General features: G+C 39.2%; 1 protein-coding gene across 1 annotated transcript in view; it reads left to right on the forward strand.

Moving 5' to 3' along the window:
- LOC126354146 (low-density lipoprotein receptor-related protein 4) overlaps positions 1–18,006 on the forward strand; it is a 765,275-nt gene that overhangs the window by 525,894 nt on the left and 221,375 nt on the right. Inside the window, exon 10 of the mRNA XM_050003556.1 lies at positions 11,455–11,653. Coding sequence (XP_049859513.1) covers positions 11,455–11,653 — 199 coding nt within the window. The remainder of the gene's footprint in view (positions 1–11,454; positions 11,654–18,006) is intronic.

Consider the following 18,006-nt stretch of genomic DNA (forward strand, 5'->3'; position numbering starts at 1 on the left):
AAAAATTTCAAAATAGTCAGCACACAAAGAGGCCAGAAAGACTGCCAAACTAAAAGTGTTACCTTCCACAGAAAAACCACTGCACTAAAGTTCTCCTTTCCCCTCCAAGTGGAACAATGCTTGACCCTATAGAGCAAAGTAACCCAAAATAGTATACAGTTTTTTTTCCCTTAGAGGGTGAATGCTCCAAGTACTGTAGAAATATGTTTAGTAAAAACAAGTTTATAGTTTCCCTCTGCACTCTCTGCTTTTATGTTCATCTCATAACTTTTCTGCAAACACTGTTATGAAGTAATTGTTGAAGATTCGGTGAAACTGAATACTTCTATGACCTGAACCTAACTGGCTAGCATATTTCTTTTTAACATTTTGTCATTATGGCCAGGTAAACCAGTGACTGTTGATTTTATTTATAATTTACTAATGGTAGTTGTGTCTAAAAGCAAATTGCCAACAGCAGTTGCTTTATTTACCAGTAGAGAATTTTATCATGGCCAAATGATCCAAAGAAGCACATTAACAGCTGTAGTTATCCTTAATCAGTATTGTTTGACCAAAACAGAACATTTGTATTCATCAAGATGTATCTATTTGATTTCAGCAATTTTCCTGTGATGTTCTGATAAGAACAATACATCTTGAAATCGCTGGACTAGCAGGACAGAGCAGTTGAGGTTAATTTGTGGAAAGGGGCCAAAATAAGTTGCTGTCAGTTGCACTCAACATATATACTTCATTTGTTAAAACACACAATAACATAAGCAAGAATTAAAAACTCTCAAGGTTTTAATCAAAGAGGTCCTTTGATTTAATTTGAATTGGCTGAAGGTCACATACGAAAATCCAAGGCCCAAGGCATAAGCAAGGAATTGAGGTACAGGGGTTCTTCTGGAAGTTTCACTTCTTTTAAAAAATTTTTTTCTTCAATAAAAATAGGCTGAAGGCCATAGCTTAAATCTCTCTTATGGAACTCGGCTGAAGGCCACACATTAAGCAAGAACAATGTGACGGCTTAAGACCAAAACAAAGATTTTCAATGTTAATTCTAAATAGGCTGAAAACTCAGCTGAAGGCCGCATATCAATAAAACAATATAACGGCTTAAAGCCTAGGAAGAAGAGCTTTCAATTTAGAAAGGCCGAGGGCCTTAGCTTAAAATGTTTCATGTAAAACTCAACTGATGGCCTCATACTAAAGAATAACAATCTTATGAGTTAAAGGCAATACAAAGATTCTGAATTTTTAATTTAATTGAGAATAAAACTCGGCTGAAGGCCACACAGCATGCAGAAAACAATTTTACAACTTAAGGCCTAAGAAGAAAAGCCTTGAAAATTTTAATAAGGTAAAACTCAGCTGAAGGCCACATGCAGTACTTAAAACTAAAGGAAATCACTATGTAAAACCAAGGGGTGGCGCTCAGAAGGTTCCAAGGGTCGGCCTGGCAAGTAACACTAATGCACATTTAGGTGATACAGGCAGCCAGACTGACAACCTCTTAATCAGAAGGCAACCCAATCGAAGGCCAGCCAACAAACCAACCAACAATATCAGTTCTGCTCCACCCTACAAGTAAAATGAGAACAAGATGTCAATAGCTCAACATTATGGATACTGGTGCCCAATCCAGCCAAGTCAGAATAAACATCCAAAACTACCAACACACTTCAACTGTCAAATTGCACACTGTGCTGGACAGCAACAACACAACAAGGAAAATACGCTGTCAAAGACTATGTCAATGCCCAGGGCAGGTAACTGCAAATTAAATAGCCACAAGGCAGAAGATACCACTTGTGCACTTCATTAATGAAGGAGTGAATTTAATTAAGTTAAACCCCATCCAAGAAAACGGCTGCAAATCTGGCTGATTTCAATGCACACATGTTGTTGCTCACAGGAATCTCACAGAAAGCAACAACCAGGATCAAACAAAGAGAAGTGATAGCAGTCGAGGCTTGACAGTAGGTTAAGTGAGCACTAAACTTTAGAGTCCTAGATCGGTGGGCGACAAACTTTGTAACCCTTGCAAGAAGTGCCTCACAACTCCAACTGAGCATGCACGCTGCCAGCGGCTCCAGCCTGACTCTGCGCGATAGGGACCTCCTTGCTGCTCTGTGCCAACTGACCGACTGCAGTGCTGCTATGTCCAGACTTACTGCTGGTCCATCCATGACTCCTTTGATGTCCATTCGCAACTCGGAGACACCACAACGCAGAGAGACTGCCTCATACCCAACCACACAGATGGAACATTTCGACAGCTCTGCACAGGAGAGGAACCAACCCACGTCCGGCGAGATGTCCAATTGAAGGAGTCCAGAAACAATCAGAGAATCAGTTACATGTTGCCCGACGAGACGACTGACCGCACGACCAACCAACAGTCATTCCCACTCAAATCTCCTTCCATTGGACAATGCATGTGTGTCGCCAGCGGTAGGGCGAGTACTGGCTGCCCATGCCTCACCTGTGCTCCGTCCCCGACTTCATTGCTGCTGCATCCTGAATGAACAGCCAACTGACTTCCAGACACATGACTGTCTGGAAATACTATTGGTCACTTCAGAGATGGTATGAAAGTGCACGATTGATAAGCACTGCTGCTGCCACTCATGGGCAAGTAAGGCGGGAAGTTAGTGACACCAGTAAATGGAATAAGAAAACAAGGTGGCAGTACTGTAATAGAAGGTGACAAACAATAAATGGCATGAACACAAGACATGCACGGCTCGCATCTGCTGCCATGACATCTGTCTTTTTCATTTTCCTGTATTTATATGATAAGGTCATCATTCTTAGCTACGGGGCTTTGATTTTTTGATGTAGAGTCATCATTCTTAGTTACGGGGCTTCGATTTTTTTAATGTAAGACTCCAAAAAGATGTTCTTTTAGATCCATAACTTTGTGTAAGCAGCAGCATTTTGTTTTTCTTATCTGTTTCAACCATGTGTGGCCCTTTGTTTTGGATGAGTTGATAATAAATAGGCCAAGGCTACTTGGTGGAAGTCTTTGGTATGGTATGAATACTGATTGAATGGATGTTTTAAGTAATTAGTAGCAATGAAAGCAGTCTGTCACCAGAAGCATTCAGATTAGAGATCCAAATGGTGCCATATATGGTGCAACCAAGAAAGATTCCTCAATCACACTCATGGATGAATATCCCTTTCCACCGAGCAATTTTCAGAATTGTAAATTAACTAAGTAATGCTGCTTCAGCCAGGGCTTAAAGAATGATACAGTTTTCACAGTAGTATGAGGATCTTTCTCAGCAGCATGCCTAATGTCATTTTCAATTAAATTGATGCTGCAGTCAGAATGTCTGCACATTTTACAATTATTATATGATTGTCACGAAGAACCTTTTGTTATAACCTAAATCACAAGGAAAATCTCTCAACTCTACACCCGGCTTGAAAGTACTAGTTGCTTGGTAATTGTCTCCCAAAGAGCTCCATAGTAATTTTCACTCTGCTGCAGAGTGTGTGCTGGTATGAAACTTCCTGGCAAATTAAAACTGTGCTCCAGACCAAAACTTGAACTCAGGATATTTGCCTTTCGTGGGCAAAGGCAAAGATCCTGAGTTCGAGTTGTGGTCTGGTACACAGTTTTAATCTGTTAGGAAGTTCCTTATCAGCACACACTCCACTACAGAGTGAAGATTCCATGCAGGAAACGTCCCCCTAGGCTCTGCCTAAGCCATGTCTCTTCAATACTCTTACTTCCGGAAGTGCTAGTCTTGCAAAGTTTGCAGGAGGACTTCTGTGAACTTGGAAGGTAAGAGATGAATTCTGGTGGAAGTTAAGCTGTGAGGGCAGGTTGTGAGTCATTCTTTGATAGCTCAGTCGGTAGAGCATTTGCCCGTGAAAGGCAAAGATCCCAAGCTAGAATCTCAGTCCACCACGCAGTTTCAAACTACCAGCAAGTTTCGGCTCTGTAGTAGTACTGACATTCACTCTGTGTCACTGCAACTCAGCAATAAGATCTTCTTCATCCCCTTAACACATTCTTTGCAAAACCTTCCCTTGTACCTATGCCATTGTTATTCTCTTGTGTCTGATTCATTGTCAGTTTCTTCCCATTTGATCAGATGTGCTGTCAGACCACTGACAATTAACTTATACCATTTTGTGATTTGTCTGGCGTATTTTTGCCACCAGAAGGAAGAATATTTTTGCAGTTTGTCTTAAAATTGCCTCTAGTAAGTCCACCATATACTATACACAAGCTGTTAGGATCAGCAACGTAAGGTGTCAGTTTTATTTAGAGCAGAGAGGCTAGTGTGATGTTGCTGCTTCATGTATTGTTTGAACGCTACAAGAATACACATGCAGCAGCTCTTGGAAGCAACAGAGTAATCAAAAGTTGCAAAATTGTGTACAACTTTGGACCAATATAATGCAGTTACAGGACTCATGGGATACCTCCCAGTATCATGTCAGACCTCCTTTTGCCTGTCATAGCACAACATGTCAATGTGGCATGGACTCAACAAGTCGTTGGAAGTCACCTGCAGAAATATTGAGCAATGCTACCTCTATTGCCATCCATAATTGCGAAAGTGTTGCTGGTGCAAGAGTTTGAGCATGACCTGACCTCTCAATTATGTCCCATAACTGTTTGATGGGATTCATGTTGGGCAATCTCAGTGGCCAGATCATTCGCTTGAGTTGTCCAGAATGTTCTCCAAACCTGGTGATGTGTTACATTGTCATCCATAACAGTTACATCATTTGGGAACAAAAGGTCTCCAAGGAGCTCAACATGACCATTTGCAGTCAATGATCAGTTCAGTTGGACCAGAGAACACAGTCCATTCCATGTAAACATAGCCCACACCATTATGGAATTACCACAAGCTTGCACCATGCCTTCTTGACAACTTGGGTCCATGGCTTCATGGTGTCTGCACCACACTTGAACCATAGCATAAGCTATTATCAACTGAAATTGGGACTCATCTGACAACTCCACAATAGGGTCCAACCTATATGTTCACGGGCCGAGGAGAGACACTGAAGGTGACTTTGTGCTATTAACAAAGGCACTCACGTCAGTTGTCCACTGCCATGGTCCATCTCCCCACTGTCCTAATGGATACATCCCACATTGATTTTTGCAGTTATTTCAAACAGTCTTCCTTGTCTGTTAGCACTGACAACTCTGTACAAACACTGCTACTCTCAGCCATTAAGTGAAGGCCTTGGGGTATTGTGTTATCTGTGGGGAGTGGTAATACCTGAAATTTGGCATTCTCAGCACATTCATGACTTTGTGGATTCAGTGTATTGAATTCCCTAATGATTTCTGAAATGGAATGTCCCATGAATCTAGCTCCAACTACCATTCCACGTTCAGAGTCTGTTGATACCCATCGTGCGGTCACAATCACATCGAAAACCTTTTCGTGTGACTCACCTGAGTACAAAGCACTGTCCTTTTCTACCAAGTGTATGTGATTGTACCGCCATCTTTATATGTGCTTATCAGTATCCCATGACTTTTGTCACGTCAGTCTATTTACTTGTCTCAGGGCGCTGCCAACCTTAGCTCAGCATATTATGCATTGAACATTGTCACTATTTCTGCTGTTCTATGTTGTCTTTGCCATGGTGAGAATTACTTTATTTCTTGTTAACTCAGTGTGTTGCACATCCTTACCTGTATTCAAAAGCAGATGAATGGCCAGACTTCATACTGTCTGTAATGATGTGTAGTTAAGTTGGCAGCAAGAGAAAACTGTCAGCACCAGTTGAATACATTCAGTTTGTATTGATTTCACCCTTGTCAGCCACTGCAGTAAGTGTCTTCAAAGATTGCATGAATAGTGCTATGCTTAAAGTTAGCAGGAGGTGTGTTCTTGGTAGGCTTCAGAGTAATTGAAAGCAGTTTATCATAGCTTTCTTGCTCATATCCTTGGGCTGATTTTGTTAGTTTCTATATTCATTTTAATCTATAATATTTATGGTATGCTTTAAATATACTGAAGAGCCAAAGAAACTGGTACACCTGCCTAATATTGTGTAGGGCCACTATGAGCACGCAGAAGTGCCGCAACGTGACATGCCATGGACTCGACTAATGTCTGAAGTAGTGCTGGAAGGCCAACCAGGGTGGCCGTGCAGTTCTAGGCACTACAGTCCTGAACCGTGCAACCGCTATGGTCGCAGGTTCGAATCCTGCCTCAGGCGTGGATGTGTGTGATGTCCTTAGGTTAGTTAGATTTAAGTAGTTCTAAGAGCTCAGAGCCATTTGAACCATTTTTAGTGCTGGAAGGAATTGACACCAGGAACCCTGCAGGGCTGTCCATAAAACAGTAAGAGCATGAGGGGGTGGAGATCTCTTCTCAACAGCACATTCAAAGGCATCACAGATACACAAAATAATATTCATGTGTGGGGAGTTTGATGGCCAGTGGAAGTGCTTAAACTCAGAAGAGTGTTCCTGGAGCCACTCTGTAGCAATTCTGGATGTGTGGGGGTGTCGCATTGTTCTCCTGTAATTGTACAAGTTCGTCCAAATGCACAATGAACATGAATGGATGCAGGTTATCAGACAGGATGCTTACGTATGTGTCACCTGTCAGAGTCTTATCTAGACATATCAGGGGTCCCCTGTCACTCCAAATTGCACATGCCCAACACCACTACAGAGCCTCTACATGTTTTAACAGTCCCTTGCTGACATGCAGGGTCGATGGATTCATGAGGTTGTCTCCATAGCCTACCCATTCATGTCCATCCACTAGTTACAATTTGAAATGAGACTTGTCTCACCAGGCAATGTGTTTCCAGTTATCAAGAGTACAGTGTTGGTGTTCATGGACCCCGGCTTTGTTTTGTGCAGTCATCAAGGATTCATGAGAGGGCCTTCACCTCCAAAAACCCATATCAATGTTTCATTGAATGGTGCACATGCTGTCATTTGTTGATGGCACTGCTTTGAAATCAGCAGCAATCTGTGGAAGGGTTGCACTTTTGTCACACTGAATGATGCTCTTCAGTCTTCATTAGTCTCGTTCTTGCAGGATCTTTTTCCAGCCACAGCAGTGTTGGAGGTTTGATGTTTTACTGGATTCCTGATATTCATGGTACACCCGTGACATAGTTGTATGGGAAAATCCCCTCTTCATCACTATCTCAGAGATGCTTTGTCCCATTGTTCATGCGCTGACTATAACTCTAAGTTCAAACTCACTTAAATCTTGACAACCTGCCATTGTAGCAACAGTAACTGATCTAACAATTGGTTCCAGACACTTTTTGTCTTATATAGGCATTGCTGACTGCACTGTCATGTTCTACCTGTTTATATATCTCTGTATTTGAATACTCATGACTATACGAGTTTCTTTGGCACTTCAGTTTATGTTCTTGAGGTAAGGTATTTGTATATATGTACGCCTTGGTCTTGGCAGATTCAGTCAATGTTGGGGGTATATCCCATAGCATTCATTGGCCTTAATATTAGGTTTTCTGCTAATATATTGTTTGAGTCAGTTTTCTGTATAAATTGCACACTGGATGGCATTTTCCAATGAACAATTTAAAATGTTCAGCTCATCCATTATGCTCAAAGAGTCTGCAATGGGTGTTTGATATTTCTTTCACTTGGTTGCTGTGTTTTATTTGATGGTTTCATTATCTGGGTGGCTTTGTTGAGTTGATGACAGGCTTTGAAAATAGTATTGGCTTGTGATGACTTGTTATCTATTGCCTGTTGTTGACTTTGGCATTTGTACAAGCTTGGGCTACAGAGGGAGATGTCTTATGAGCGATTTTCCCAAATGTCGTACAAATGTTGGCATGAAGAGTCACAGCTACTGCATGGTACCAGCCAAGAAGTGATATAGTGTTTGTTTATTTTGGCTAATGTACTGTTTATGTACTATGTCATGTAATGTATTTAGGTTTCCATAAGAATGAATTGTTGGTACACTCCCAGGTTCGTGATGACTTTAACATCGAGATAATTATGTGGAGATTTTTTTATGAAAGCAGTCATAGGTATTATGGTCATTCTAGCACAAATAACTGCTTTCCATTTTTGTTATTCTGAGGGAGAAAGTCTGTGGGCCACTGAAAAAGCTGCATTTGTATATACACTTAAGTGCCAAAGAAAATGGTATAGGCAAGCGTACAGAGTTATGTAAGTAGGCAGAATATGATGCTGCAGTTGGCAATACCTATGTAAAACAACAGGTGTCTGGTGCAGTTGTTACATTGGTTACTGTTGCTGCAATGGTAGGTTATCAAGATTTAAGTTCAGTTTGAATGTGGTGCTATAGTTTGTGCAGGAGTGATGGGACACAGCACCTCTGAGGTAGCAATGAAGTGGAGATTTTCCTATACGACCGTTTCACGAGTGTACCATGAATATCAAGAATCTGCTAAAACATCAAGTCTCTGACATCACTGTGGCCAGAAAAAGATCCTGCAAGAACGAGACCAATGACGACTGAAGAGAATCATTCAGCAATGACAGAAGTGCAACCCTTCTGCAACATTTCTGCCTATTTCAATGTGGTACCGTCAACGAATTACAGTGTGTGAACCATTCAACGAAAATCATCAATATGGACTTTCGGAGCTGAAGGCCCACTCGTGCAACCTTGATGACTGCACAATACTAAGCTTGGGTCCGTCAACACCAACATTGGACTCTTCATGACTGCAAACGTCTTGCCTGGTGAGACAAGTCTCATTTCAAATTGTATCAAGTGGATGGACATGTGTGGGTATGGAGATAGCCTCATGAATCCATGGACCCTGCATGTCAGCAGTGGGCTGTTCAAGCTGGTGGAGGCTCTCTAATAGTATGGGGCATGTACAGTTGGAATGATATGGCACCCCTGCTGCATACATAAGTATCCTGTCTGATCACCTACATCCATTCATGTCCACTGTGCATTCCGACAGACTTGGACAATTGCACCAGAACAGTCACCCCACACATCCAGAATTGCTACAGAGCGGCTCCAGGAACACTCTTGTAAGTTTAAAAACTTCCGGTGGCCACCAAACTCCCCAGACATGAACATTATGGAGCATATGTGGGATTCCTTTTATGTGCTGTTCAGAATACATCTCCACCCCCTCATACTCTTGTGGATTTATGGACAGCCCTGCCGGATTCATGGTGTCAGCTCCCTCCAGCGCTACTTCAGACATTAGGCGAGTCCATCCCACATTATGTTGCAGCACTTCTGCATGTTCTTGTGGGCCCTACATGATATTAGGCACGTGCATCAGTTTCTTTGGCTTTTAAGTGTAGATCACATACATTGCTGTGTCAGTTTAGGGTTACATTATTTGTGTGTTAACATGGACTGTAATTGTGGAAGTAGTCCATTTTATGGTTAAACCATCAGATTACACTTTCTTACTGAAAAATATGGCAACACACTGACCGTTTGGGCGATTGTATTAAGCTACTGTCCTTTTCTCCTTCCTTATAATGTTTTATACATATCTATGTACAACTTCCCTCTCTGTCAAAAACACTCTGTCAAAGCTTCCTTGCTCATATCCTTGGACTGTTTTTAGAATCATCGGCAGAAGTTCTGCTGAATGTGGGATAAAGTGTATACTTTTTCTGGTTGTGATGTTTCCTATGTTGATTATGTTTGTTTCTGAAATTTGCTTTTGTGGTGGGTTATAATTACTGGATATTTTGTTGCTCACCTTATTATTTATTTTTGATCGTGGATACTAAAAAGCCTGTACTTCTTTGGATTTTGCAGTAGACAGTGGAAGTATAAAACTTTGCATTATATGCAATTGCATAAATAAATACAACGCTTCTCCAAACGATGAACATATTTCTTGCAGTATTGCACAATTAACTCTTAATGATGAACAGTTCTTTCTCTGGAAACATTACAATGACTATTAAACCAAAGACAATCAATGTAATTGTCAGCTTAACAGTTTCAAATTAATATAATTCGATGTTGGCTCTCACCCCACTACTCTGACCTGAGGCCATGATATGTGGATTGTGCACACACACTCCTACAGATATTTACTCCTGAGTAGTTATCGCAGTCATTGTCCCACCACAATGATGTGTATCAACCCTCAAGATGACTCATTATATACAAAATAAATAAAAAAATTGCAGTAGATTAAACAATGGAAAATAAAAGATGAAAATAATTTAAGACTAACCGAAATCACTTACCAAATAGTAGAAAAATTTTGTTACTTACAGACACACAAAAAAGAATGAAAACTCATAGCTGTTGGAAAATTCCTAATTTAGTTATTTATTTGCAAACATTTTTCATCAGAATGATAAGTGTAGGGTTACACAGTACTCATAAGGAATGATACATAACACTGCAGTGTTCACAATCTGATAGAAATCAGGAAGCAAGTTAATAGATAAAGTATTGAGAACGACCTGGAGACACTTTCTGCATTAGAACACTGGCAGTGTACACATCAATAGGCATTATTAATAACAAGTTGTTTGGTGCTGGTGCTTTCAACAGTGCTCACCAGGAGGTTTCTCAGTCTTGCATAATCAAAAACAGGTTAAATTAGGGGGGAAGAGAGAGAGAAGGGTGGGCTTTGGGCAGGGGGTGGGGGGGGGGGGGGTGGAGGCTGGGAGGGAGGAGGTGTCACATCTCATTGATCTTAAATCATTGCAGCAGAAATGGAGTCAGTTATTTCAAATTTTCAAGACTTTCTATTTACATTCTCTTACTATTGGGATGCTGCCTTCAGCGTATGCCATAGGAAACATATTAAGGCTTATACATAGTTCTTTCTTTGTGCCAATGTTCTGTTTTGTCATTATCTAATGCTCTTCCATTAGCAGACCGAAGCTGAATTATGTTGAATGCTAATAGACTAAGCTTCATTTTGCTGTAGTACATCTCAGTATGACAGAAAGGAGAAGAAAGACAGTTGAGGCTGTGGAAAGATGCTAAAATGATATAGACTGACAGCTGATTCAAAACACGTGTATGTTTGGTGTACATTTCATATGTTTTTAGAGGAAAGATATTTAGTCTTGTAATATTAAAGTTCCACTTTTGTTATTAAATTCGCATTTGATTACATTTAATCACAACCACATCCCCCATCCTAAAAAAAAGTAAGTTAGTAATTGACATACTCAAAAATCTCAAACAATTTGTCTGTCAGTGAATCACAGGCAGTATGAGTGAGCTTGAGACAGGCAACATATAACCCAATGACAGCTAATCTATAAGTCTGGATTAATAATCTTCATAAATATTTTGCTTTGTTCTATTTAGCCACAGAAAGGAGAACATGTTATTCTTTCAATAATGTACAGGAAATTGTTTACAGATTTGGTTATAAATTTTTTGAGAAGTTTTTATTGTTTTCAGGTTAATAATACTGTTGTCACACATGTGACCTTTGACAAAGTGCATCTTTGACTTCTCACTCTAATTCCTGAATTGTCTGTTTCTTTAGAAAACCTGGGTCTGTGATGGAGTGCCTGATTGTTCTAAAGGAGAAGATGAAGCTTTATGTGAAATTACATGTGAAGAGAACCAGTTTCGCTGTGAGAACATCACTTCTGCCAACGATACATCATCCTCAAGAAGTTCTGTTACTTGTATCAACCGTAAGCATATGTGTGATGGCAAGAGAGATTGTCCTAAAGGAGAAGGTATACTTATAATCATGTGCAAACTGATTACTCATTTCTGGTTAAATAATGTATGATTTGCATTAGAATAGTTTGGAAACATTCTTAATTAGTTACTTGTGTCAGTTTAATATTCAGTACTTATTTATTACTGTAATTGAAATAGCTTAGGCAAGATAAATGTTTGTTGAATGGAAAGGAATGATTAACAAGCTTAGCAAAGCAGCAGGTATAACAACATTATTATGTTATATTTAGTGCTGAACTGAAGTATGAAAATAGTCTTATATTACGTGAGATACAAATCAGAGGCTTTTTTATTAGATTTAGAAAAGATCATCCAAGTTTAACTTAAGATAAGTTGTGGCTTTTCAGGAAATAGTATAACATGTGTTTTCACCAGTAATCCAGGTGATAAGTTGTGAACTTTCAGGAAATAGTATAAAATATGTTTTCACCAGTAATCCAGGTACTAGACAGGTGATCAATTAGCCTGTAATGTTACTGACCTTTTACATTGCCTTGTGGTTCCCACTGGTGTCAAAAACCTTCTTGCTTAATTTTAGGTTCATTCAAGTGAATAATGACTCAATAGCACAACACAGTCAAGTTCATCTGTTTTGTTCATTTCATTTATTGCTATAAATCAATGATGATCAGCTTGTGCTAAGTATTTTTACAGGTTATGATATTGCTGGTTTGGAATTCGCATAATGAATCTATGAGTGCCTCAACATAGTTTTTCCAGTGGTAACACAGATAATCAACATTGTAACACAGACATGGTAAAACCTAAGATATATTGCATAGTGAATGCTAGTTTCCGACTTTGAAATCTACATGAAGTTTTTGGCTTCACTCTCAGGCTCTGACTGACAAAATCTTCATGCACAATTCCTGTCTATAGTCGTAAGTACTGCATAAAAATATAAATCAACGAAGTACTGACTATTATGTTTTATTCATTAACATAAAAGACAAAAAAATTGAAGGACACATGCAACAGACAAAGAAACAAGTTTATTTAACTAGCAGCTGTATAACCAGCAAATGGCAGAATTGTAGGTACTGTTTTGTGGAAAAGCAGTTTTATGTGCACAGGGATCCCCAAAGTTCGCCAAGATATTCTGAGAAAGTGAAATTTTCTAATTGGACTGATTAACAAACTAAGAGGCAGAGTTCAACAATGGTAAATCCAGGATGGAATGTAAGAACATTATGAAAAGAATAGTTGCTACTCACCATGTAGCGGATGTTGAGTCGCAGAGGGGCGCAACAAAAAGACTGTCAGAAAATGAGCTTTCGACCCTACAATCGTGTGTGTGTGTGTGTGTGTGTGTGTGTGTATGTGTGTGCGTGTGCGTGTGTGTGTGTGTGTGTGTGTGTGTGTGTGTGTGTGTGTGTTTGTGTTCTACCTCTGATGAGGGCTTGCTGGCTGAAAGCTCATTTTCTGACAGTCTTTTTGTTGTGCCCATCTGTGACTCAGCATCTCTGCTATATGGTAAGTAGCAACTATTCTTTTCATAATACTGTAACAAACTAAGAGGTAATTTAAGTGAAAGTATAAACAGAAGAATCAGAGTTACAAAACTATGGTACTGAATTTGGGAAATAACCACTTTGTAAAAATGAAACATTGCAGAACATGAAAATTTTGAATACCGTACAAATAACTTTTGAAACATAGAGTTTTGGGAAAAGAAAACCATTTATTGAACCATGGAGAACAAGACTTTTAAATGAGGTAAAACAATCTAGAAACAATCAACTGTTAGCAACACTGAAAATTTATGTTCACATGTCAAGAAGATGTTTAGATAAGAAACAAATTTCCTACTATCATCAGTAATTTGAAAACTTTCCTGTGAATAATAAATTTTATTTAAATACTGCTTGAATAACAAATTGGTTATTTCATGTGACTACTGTATATGTGGAAATAAGAAGAGGGGAAGAATTAATATTGGCATCAGGAGTAGTATAAGAACAAGTAATGTAGCCCTACCATGCTCTGACATGAGCTAGGACTGAATGTTTAGTTGGTGCTGTTGTGGGTTCCAGTAGCAAGTAATTGAGATAAAACTAAAGCAGACTTAAAAACATGTTCATTATATTAAATATGATCCAAGTGTAGGAATAAGTATTGCTATTAGAAACAAATAGAGTATAACAATAGAAGGGGTCTTCATGTTTTTCACTTCTCATTGAGTGGTCAGAAGTGCTACAAATTTAACTCAGAATTTCAAACTTGAGCTTAATACTAAACAGGAGTGATGTACCCACTACTATTCTACAGATTGCCATATAATTATTCCAAAGACTTCCATTTTCTGCTAATACTTGGAAAGGGATCTTATACAGGAAGAGAAAGTACAACAAAAATGGCATTTAGAAGATTCAAACTCTGATCTGCATATTCAGAGCAAAATTACCACAAATTCCCAGTGTAAGGCCAGAATGATTTACTCTATAAAATCAAACAAAGTACTATTCTCAGATATTTTCAAGTACCAGTTTCCTTGATTTACTTATTGTTTATAAGACATTAAATACCAATAATCAAAAATAAATTTCTTATTTAATTAATTTTTCTTGGTTTATTGTATGTTATTTAACAGGCATTTCAGTGTTCTGTAAAGCATTACCAAGACAATAAATGTTGCTGATACATCTGAAGCATTGCACTTGGAAGTGTCACAAGGGGCTTCAAACAATTGTCAGCATAACCTGAAGATGAGAAGCAGATTCTCCTTTGAAACAGTGTGAAGTTTAATTGACACTGGTATAGAACAAGGTCCGATTTCACCCCTCTACTTTGACCCATGATGTAATATTTCAAGTAGGCAACAAAGTTTACATGAGTTTCTAAGACAACCACAGATAACATTTATTAAGGGGGCCCATTACAGCCTTCATGATCGCGACAACAAAATAGACAGTTACGGTTGAGAAAAAATGTAGAAAAAACGCGAAATATTCCAGTCAGCTAATGAAATTATCGTGAAAACTATGAAAATTAGGGGGTTGTGGACGGGAAAAACTAAAAAAACGTCAGTAAAGCTAAGATCATTCCAAAGCAACAACAGACTCAAAGAATCACGAACATGGATTCCTCTAGAATAAACTGAATGAAAAGTACAGAAAACACAAAATTGGAGTTTAACCATTTGGATGATCTATATGGCTCAAAGCAAGAAATGGATACTGAGCACGCCCCCACAAAACAATGAAATAATTGAAAAATAACACACACAAATTCCTCTGAAATAAAATAATGTATATATGCAAGTGAAATCGCAGTTTGTCATAGACGTATGTAGCTCAAACTAAGACAGCAATACCAGACACTTTCTCAAAAAGCCACCACATAATCAAGAAATGGCACACTCAGCTGTTGTTGTTGTTGTGGTCTTCAGTCCTGAGACTGGTTTGATGCAGCTCTCCATGCTACTCTATCTTTTGCAAGCTTCTTCATCTCCCAGTACCTACTGCAACCTACATCCTTCTGAATCTGCTTAGTGTATTCATCTCTTGGTCTCCCTCCACGATTTTTACCCTCCACGCTACCCTCCAATACTAAATTGGTGATCCCTTGATGCCTCAGAACATGTCCTACCAACCAATCCCTTCTTCTGGTCACGTTGTGCCACAAACTTCTCTTCTCCCCAATCCTATTCAATACTTCCTCATTAGTTATGTGATCTACCCATCTAATCTTCAGTATTCTTCTGTAGCACCACATTTCGAAAGCTTATATTCTCTTCTTGTCCAAACTATTTATCGTCCATTTTTCACTTCCATACATGGCTACACTCCATACAAATACTTTCAGAAATGACTTCCTGACACTTAAATATATACTTGGTGTTAACAAATTTCTCTTCTTCAGAAACACTTTCCTTGCCATTGCCAGTCTACATTTTATATCCTCTCTACTTCGACCATCATCAGTTATTTTGCTCCCCAAATAGCAAAACTCCTTTATTACTTTAAGTGTCTCATTTCCTAATCTAATACCCTCAACATCACCAGACTTAATTCGACTACATTCCAATATCCTCGTTTTGCTTTTATTGATGTTCATCTTATATCCTCCTTTCAAGACACTATCCATTCCGTTCAACTGCTCTTCCAAGTCCTTTGCTGTCTCTGACAGAATTACAATGTCATCAGTGAACCTCAAAGTTTTAATTTCTTCTCCATGGATTTCAATACCTACTCCGAAATTTTCTTTTGTTTCCTTTACTGCTTGCTCAACATACAGGTTGAATAACATCGGGGAGAGGCTACAACCCTGTCTTACTCCCTTCCCAACCACTGTTCCCCTTTCATGTCCCTCGACTCTTATAACTGCCATCTGGTTTCTGTGCAAATTGTAAATAGCCTTTGGCTCTTTGTATTTTACCCCTGCCACCTTTAGAATTTGAAAGAGAGTATTCCAGTCAACATTGTCAAAAGCTTTCTCTAAGTCTACAAACGCTAGAAACGTAGGGTTTCCTTTCCTTAATCTTTCTTCTAAGATAAGTCGTAAGGTCAGTATTGCCTCACGTGTTCCAGTATTTCTACAGAATCAAAACTGATCTTCCCCAAGGTCAGCTACTACTAGTTTTTCCATTCATCTGTAAAGAATTTGTGTTAGTATTTTGCAGCCTTGGCTTATTAAACTGATTGATCGGTAATTTTCACATCTGTCAACACCTGCTTTCTTTGGGATTGGAATTATTATATTCTTCTTGAAGTCTGATTGCATTTCGCCGGTCTCATACATCTTGCTCACCAGGTGGTAGAGTTTTGTCAGGACTGGCTCTCCCAAGGCCATCAGTAGTTCTAATGGAATGTTGTCTACTCCCATGGCCTTGTTTCAGCTCAGGTCTTTCAGTGCTCTGTCAAACTCTTCACGCAGTATCATATCTCCCATTTCATCTTCATCTACATCCTCTTCCATTTCCATAATATTGTCCTCAAGTACATCGCCCTTGTATAGACCCTCTATATCCTCCTTCCACCTTTCTGCTTTCCCTTCTTTGCTTACAACTGGGTTTCCATCTGAGCTCTTGATGTTCATACAAGTGGTTCTCTTATCTCCAAAGGTCTCTTTAATTTTCCTGTAGGCAGTATCTATCTTACCCCTAGTGAGATAAGCCTCTACATCCTTACATTTGTCCTCTAGCCATACCTGCTTAGCCATTTTGCACTTCCTGTCGATCTCATTTTTGAGACGTTTGTATTCTTTTTTGCCTGCTTCATTTACTGCATTTTTATATTTTCTCCTTTCATCAATTAAATTCAATATTTCTTCTGTTACCCAAGGATTTCTACTAGCCCTCGTCTTTTTACCTACTTGATCCTCTGCTGCCTTGACTACTTCATCCCTGAAAGCTACCCATTCTTCTTCTACTGTATTCTTTCCCCCATTCCTGTCAATTGTTCCCTTATGCTCTCCCTGAAACTCTGTACAACCTCTGGTTCTTTCAGTTTATCCAGGTCCCATCTCCTTAGATTCACACTTTTTTGCAGTTTCTTCAGTTTTAATCTACAGGTCATAACGTATAGATTGTGTTCAGAGTCCACATCTGCCCCTGGAAATGTCTTACAATTTAAAACCTGGTTCCTAAATCTCTGTCTTACCATTATATAATCTGTCTGATACCTTTTAGGATCTCCAGGGTTCTTCCATGTATACAACCTTCTTTCATGATTCTTAAACCAAGTGTTAGCTATGATTAAGTTGTGCTCTGTGCAAAATTCTACCAGGCGGCTCCCTCTTTCATTTCTCTCCCCCAATCCATATTCACCTACTACGTTTCCTTCTCTCCCTTTTCCTACAACCGAATTCCAGTCACCCATGACTATTAAATTTTCGTCACCCTTCACTATCTGAATAATTTCTTTTATTTCATCATACATTTCTTCAATTTCTTCGTCATCTGCAAAGCTAGTTGGCATATAAACTACTACTACTGTAGTAGGTGTGGGCTTCGTATCTATCTTGGCCACAATAATGCGTTCACATTGCTGTTTGTAGTAGCTTACCCGCATTCCTATTTTCCTATTCAGTATTAAACCTACTCCTGCATTACCCCTATTTGATTTTGTGTTTATAACCCTGTAGTCACTTGACCAGAAGTCTTGTTCCTCCTGCCACCGAACTTCACTAATTCCCACTATATCTAACTTTAACCTATCCATTTCCCTTTTTAAATTTTCTAACCTACCTGCCCGATTAAGGGATCTGACATTCCACGCTCCGATCCATAGAACGCCAGTTTTCTTTCTCCTGATAACGACATCCTCTTGAGTAGTCCCTGCCCGGAGATCCAAATGGGGGACTATTTTACCTCTGGAATATTTTACCCAAGAGGACGCTATCACCA

This window comes from Schistocerca gregaria, chromosome 3, assembly GCF_023897955.1.
Source record: "Schistocerca gregaria isolate iqSchGreg1 chromosome 3, iqSchGreg1.2, whole genome shotgun sequence".
Classification (NCBI taxonomy): domain Eukaryota; kingdom Metazoa; phylum Arthropoda; class Insecta; order Orthoptera; family Acrididae; genus Schistocerca; species Schistocerca gregaria.